Here is a 6,282-nt window from a genome sequence, read left to right as displayed (position 1 = left end):
TTTCTGCCATAATGGTGGTGTCATCTGCATATCTGAGGTTATTGATATTTCTCCCGGCAATCTTGATTCCAGCTTGTGTTTCTTCCAGTCCAGCGTTTCTCATGATGTCCTCTGCATATAAGTTAAATAAGCAGGGTGATAATATACAGCCTTGACGTACTCCTTTTCCTATTTGGAACCAGGCTGTTGTTCCATGTCCAGTTCTAACTGTTGCTTCCTGACCTGCATACAGATTTCTCAAGAGGCAGGTTGAGTGGTCTGGTATTCCCATCTCTTTCAGAATTTTCCACAGTTTATTGCGATCCACACAGTCAAAGGCTTTGGCATAGTCGATAAAGCAGAAATAGATGTTTTTCTGGAACGCTCTTGCTTTTTTCATGATCTAGCGGATGTTGGCGATTTGATCTCTGGTTCATCTGCCTTTTCTAAAACCAGCTTGAACATCAGGAAGTTCACGGTTCACGTATTGCTGAAGCCTGGCTTGGAGAATCTTGAGCATTACCTTACTAGCGTGTGAGATAAGTGCAATTGTGTGGTAGTTTGAGCATTCTTTGGCATTGCCTTTCTTTAGTTGCCACCATTTAAAAATCGTAAGACTTGACATTCAATCCACGTTCCCAGCTTTTCTAGAAAACGAGGTGATCTGGCAAGGCCCGTATTCCCAAATGGCAATCATCAGCTCCAACTGAGTGGTAACTGACCGCATTTCTCTGGGGCAGTTGCAGAACTTTGTACAGTCTCACCTCTGCCTTGCCTCTGCTAGGAATCCTTCACTCGGTACCTTCTGGGGCCCCAAGCATTTAATTTCTAACTCCTGTCTGGGCAGCAGTTAGAGTGCATGGCCTGACATGCAGAAAGGGCAGTGCCTCCACCATGTACAGGATCAGATTAGATTCTCCAGCACTGCCTGAGAGGCCTCCACATCCATTCACTCGCCTGCTCTGGGATGGTAGCAAACGGGGCTTTCTCCCTATCAGGAAGGCCTTTCCTACATTTATTCATCTGGCTGTTTTGATTCATTAGGATTCAGCCCATTAGTCTCTTTTCCAGAAACTTTCCTGAACTTTTTCTACATGCTACACTTTCTGGGTGGGTTTCCTCAATGGCTCAGTGGTAAACAATCTGCCTGCGTCACAGGAGACCTGGGTTCAATTCCTGGGTCGGGAAGATCCCCTGGAGGAGGAAATGGCGACCCACTCCAGTATTCTTGCCTGGAGAATCCCCATGAACAGAGAAGCCTGGCAGGCTACAGTCCATAGGATCGCAAAGAGTTGGACACAAGCGAGTGACTAAGCAGGCGTACTTCAGATGGGCAGGCCTATCTGCACACTCGCTCTAGCACCAATACGCCTATGTCTCCACGAGTACACCTCCGGGGTAGGGGCCACTCCTTTACCTGTGTCCCTGGCACAGGACAGGTGCTCAGACTCCATGGCTGAAGGACATTTAAGCCTTATCTTAAAACCTAAGAAAAAAGAAAGTCCTGACTATATAAACTGTAACTTTCAACAATTTGTTATTCAGTTCTGTTCCCTCGTATCTTGTAAGCACAAGTAGCCCCAAAGCAGTCCTTGGGCGCAAAAGAAAGGAAATGTAAACTGTTAGGTGACGCCACGCCCAAGTAATTTGTCACGGATTTTAGTGAATTCTGGGTGAGCCGTCATTACCTGGTAATCGGGGGCTAACGACGGCTAGCAATGGAGTTTGGATCAGGCACTTACATTCTCTAACCTTACCCCCTTCTCAGAGGGAAATCTGAAATCTGCAGATGAAGTGGAGTGCATTGTGATATCAAATAAGACGTGTCCAAAAAATTCCCCCAAAGAATAAATAAAACCAGAGCTCAAAACATCAAACTTATGATGGAGGAAAGAAAAGAGGCCACATACCTCCCGACACAGGCGAGCACGCTCCGCGGATAGCACCGACTCCCAGATGACAGGAAGAGGAGCAGGGCGGCCGTGCAGGCGAACTGGGGCGCAGATACCCCCATGTACACCAGCAGCAGGGACAGGAGCCGCAGCAGCCATGCCAGGAGCACCACGCTCCTCTCCTCCACCAGGGGCCCGTGCTTGTAGCAAACAGCAAAGCTGACACAGCCAACTGTCAAGATGTAGCCTGTAAGAGCAGAAAGATGTACAAAACGTAATGCCAGATCTGCAAAGTTATGGGAAAAACCTGGCGGAGTCATGACTTAGAGCTAAGAACATATCAGAACACCTGCATTTTTCTTTCCCCAGTGAAGCTGAAAAATGCATTTAGGGCTAGTTATTCCTCCCCTGTGAGATACTGTGGACTCTGCAGTACTTAAGGATATATGCTGCTGCTACTGCTGCTAAGTTGCTTCAGTCGTGTCCGACTCTGTGCGACCCCATGCAGACTGCAGCCTACCAGGCTCCTGCATCCATGGGATTTTCCAGGCAAGAGTACTGGAGTGGGGTGCCATTGCCTTCTCCGAAGGATGTATAATACTACTACATAAGTGTACCTTTTTTCTGGCCCAGAGTCATAGAGGACAGATGTTATCACAGCTGCTTTGGTCAGGAATAAGCCTTAGTGTACGTCATAGTCTGCCACAAAACCCATTTTTAATTTTCTAATCACTAAATCAAAGTGTGATTTTACAGTGACGGGATCAGCTATCACCCTTGCATTCTGGTGCTCAGCTTCTGTGCTATGAACAGAGGGACAAGTGGCGATCCAATGTCGAGAGCACATCACCTCTCAGGTATTCAGTGAGCATTTCATTTGTATCTAAGCAAGTCTCAAGACCCAATTTCCAGCTTATATAAGATACAGGAGAGAAACAAGTTAAATTAAACCACAAAGGAATAATCAGAGAAACCCAGAAAGTGGAACATGCTGTAAGGCAACTAACTTGGTCTCTTTAGCATATCACTGAGATGGGGGGGAAAAAGCCCAAACCAGAAAGCTGTTATGGATTAAACGAGACTTAAGGGACACAATATATGCAAAATGTGATTCTGGACTATATCCTACCTTATAAAACCAAATATCAAGGATGTTTAGGAAAGCTGAACATGGCCTAGGTAACAGATAATCTTAGGTAACTATTAATTTTTAAAGATTTAGTTATTGAACTATAGAGGAAAATGTTCTTGCCTTATAGAAGTATTAAGTCAAGTATTTAAAGAAACACACCATAGCAGCAGTAATTTACTTTGAAAATGCGTTACTATAAAAAGAAAAATGGACTAAAAACATAAAAGCTTCAAGGGAAACAAAAATCGATTGCTTTTGCTTTGGGTGGGAGTACTTATATGAGAAATTCAGCACTAAGAGGTTAGGAGAAAATGGATTCTCCCATTCTCTGTTATTTCCCAATTAAAACACTCTAAAAAGTTGATATTTTTGTTCTTTTAAATGACAATAACAAGTCTGTCTCTAAAAGTCAAGTTTTCATTGGTCATTTACAATTTCTTACCTTTTGTAACAAATACATTAAGAAAAAGAAATAAAGAGTTGCATTTTAGAGCAATTTTTTCATTACAATTCAGAGGTGGTTATTAACTGCAATTTAAAAGCATGTGCAGTCAAAAAGGGCAAGTGCTGTTCTGCTCTTTTGATCATCAGAGTAGAAAACTAAGAAGAATGTCAAAGAGAAATAGTCTAAAATGATATCTAATGAACTGAAACCACCAACTGTGGGAATAAAATATTATTTTTAACAGTTCTTCTCCTTAGTTCAAAATGAAAATCTGAATGCTGGAGCGTATGTCAAGAAAGGGCCCCTGGCTGTACTTTTCAGCTTTACCAATAACAGACTGTATTTTTCAAATCTTTACCTACCTAATACACATATTCTGCCTTCATACCACAGTCTCTTCAGCTCTTCCATCAGTTGCCCCAGAATATAAACTGAAGCAAACCAACAACCAAGCATTAGAGCCCAAAAGGTGCTATACTGTGTGCGGAAGAAAATAAATCACATGGTTTTTGGTTCATTCACGCTCATAAAAGTAGAAGTAAACAAATAAAACCCTTTGTATTTGAAATCTGTATATCAAACTACACTGAAGTCAAGACAAGACACTCTTCTCAAGTCTCACTAAAGGTATGGTCCGTGCACCAGGAGCTTCAGTGTCATTAGGAATCTAGTGGCAACTAAGATTCTCAGGCCCACAGCAGACTCCTGAGTCAGAGACTGCACTTCAACAGGACTCCAGGTGACTTGCATGTACGTTACAGTTGGAGAAACATTGTTCTAAATAAATTTATCTCAAAATAATGCTGGTGTTATAGGCTTTCATCAGAGTAAACCCAACATTAGCATCATGAACTAATACATATGTATCCTCAACTAAGTGCAGGCCATTCTTTTATGGAAGATGGTTTGGGGGAACTAGTAACGATGAAGAAATCCCCAGGTGTTGCAACACTGTTATTCAAGGCCCTGATGGTTCAGCATCATGACATTCCTCAACTATGACAAGAGAAATTTTCATTCAGCATAGGATGAGTCCCCATCACTCATAAGAACGTTGCACTATCTAGAAAATAAAAGGGTCTCAAAAAAAGTATGGCCAAAATGTAATTCTGAAACCTATACATTGTAACAAATGAAAATAGAATCTCTTAAGAAAAGACACAATTTAAGCCAGTTTATACAATGTAGAAATTAGGAACTGTCATAATAAACATGAATTAACTTTAATCAATTTTTCATGTTTATAAGATAATGATTTCCATTTTTTAATTCATCTGTACCTGATATACCTACCTTAGGAATGAACTTTTTCACCAGCAACAGGACAAAGACTAATGTCATTAGAACACCTAGCACAGTCCCCGAAGAGTAAAAGAAAACAGGGCTTCTGTCAAGACAAGCAGAAAAAAGTCATTTAAATGCCAAGTCACACTTTCGGTATTAGAAACGTGGAATTTGACAGATGCAATAAAGAATACTAAGAGGAAAAACTAAGATGCCAGCTGTAATTATATCCTATACTCTTAAAAAGTGAAATCTCTACTTGAAATTTATGGTAAATAGCTTGCCACTGACTCAGAACAGAACGTCTGAGTTATCTCCTGTGTTCAGAATCTGGTCCAACAGTAATTACTGGAGCACCTATCATGTGGCAGGCACTTGTCTGAGAGCTTTACATGCATTCACAATAGCCCTGTATAGGAGCTACGTGTATGCTCAACTGCTCAGTCATGTCCAACTCTTTTGTGATCCCATGGACTGTAGCCTGCCAGGATTTTCCAGGCAAGAATACTAGAGTGGGGTGCCATTTCCTACTCCATGTGCAATAGCTATCCATGTCTCAGTTTTATGTGGGAGCAAACCCAGGCACCAAGAAGTTAAAGACCTTCCTCCAGTCAGTATCTGCCAGTTGGAAGGATTCAGGCTTGCAGCCCAGCTCCTCTGAGTCCAAGCTTTACTCTTCAGGTTATGCAAGCAACATATAGTTAATTAAGACCATGGAGGACATTAAATACACACTGTGAAGCTCTAATGAAAAGCTCAAAAATAAACAATGTTCAGAATAGCAAGTCAAGAAGTAAAATATTACTGAAAAGAAATTTTTCCAAAAAGAAGTTATAAGAAAGAAAGCATCAGGATAATACATTAAATCCAACCTTCTGTATCAGAGTCACAAATCCAGGAGGTGGTACAAATGTAAGAGAGAGAGGCACGGCATCAGAAAACCTGAGTCTCAGCCCTGGCAAGGCTAGTCTTGTGATGATGGATGCTGGTTTTCTCATCCATAAAATGAGAATCATCATCCAGAGCTCACACAGTTGTTAAGAGAAACAAATCAGTTAAAATAACGTATGCTGATACATGATACAAAATAATGTGTGTGAAAACACGGTGTAACCGGAACATGCCACGTTATACAAATAACTCTCACTGGTTTTAAAAACCTTTTCAAAACTATCTTGAGACCTGTTGTTGGCAAAACCTAAAGCAAGAACTACAACTAGTATGGAAACATTTAGCACAAGGTCAAAAGTGTCCTACTCTTTTTTTTCCCTTGCCGGCTATGCCCTGTGGCTTATGCCATCTCAGTTCTCTGACCAGGGACTGAGCCCGGGCCCTTGGCAGTGAAAGCCCAGAGTCCTAACCACTGGACCAGCAGGGAATCCTCCTGTTCTACCCTTTTTGACTCACAAAATTAAGAAAGTAAAAATGAATACTTACCGACTCAAGGTCTTTGCGTAAAAGAAGAGGAAGATGCCCACCACAAACACAAAGACGAGCTTGAAATCCACAACTGGAGCAAAAAAACAAACAAACAAAAAAACACAGAAAAT

At 41.6% G+C, this 6,282-nt stretch overlaps 1 protein-coding gene across 1 annotated transcript in view; it reads right to left on the bottom strand.

The window, feature by feature from the left end:
• Positions 1–6,282, bottom strand: part of TMEM194B (transmembrane protein 194B) — a 130,631-nt gene that overhangs the window by 6,303 nt on the left and 118,046 nt on the right. Inside the window, exons 5-8 of the mRNA XM_010862886.1 lie at positions 6,170–6,242; positions 4,742–4,835; positions 3,811–3,925; positions 1,890–2,118 (exon numbers count right to left, since the gene is read on the bottom strand). Of these exons, the coding sequence (XP_010861188.1) occupies positions 1,890–2,118; positions 3,811–3,925; positions 4,742–4,835; positions 6,170–6,242 (511 nt within the window). The remainder of the gene's footprint in view (positions 1–1,889; positions 2,119–3,810; positions 3,926–4,741; positions 4,836–6,169; positions 6,243–6,282) is intronic.

Source organism: Bison bison, unplaced genomic scaffold, assembly GCF_000754665.1.
Source record: "Bison bison bison isolate TAMUID 2011002044 unplaced genomic scaffold, Bison_UMD1.0 scf7180017864485, whole genome shotgun sequence".
Lineage (NCBI taxonomy): Eukaryota > Metazoa > Chordata > Mammalia > Artiodactyla > Bovidae > Bison > Bison bison.
The sequence above is the reverse complement of the archived record's forward strand: the minus strand, read 5'-3'. Positions and strand labels throughout refer to the sequence as shown.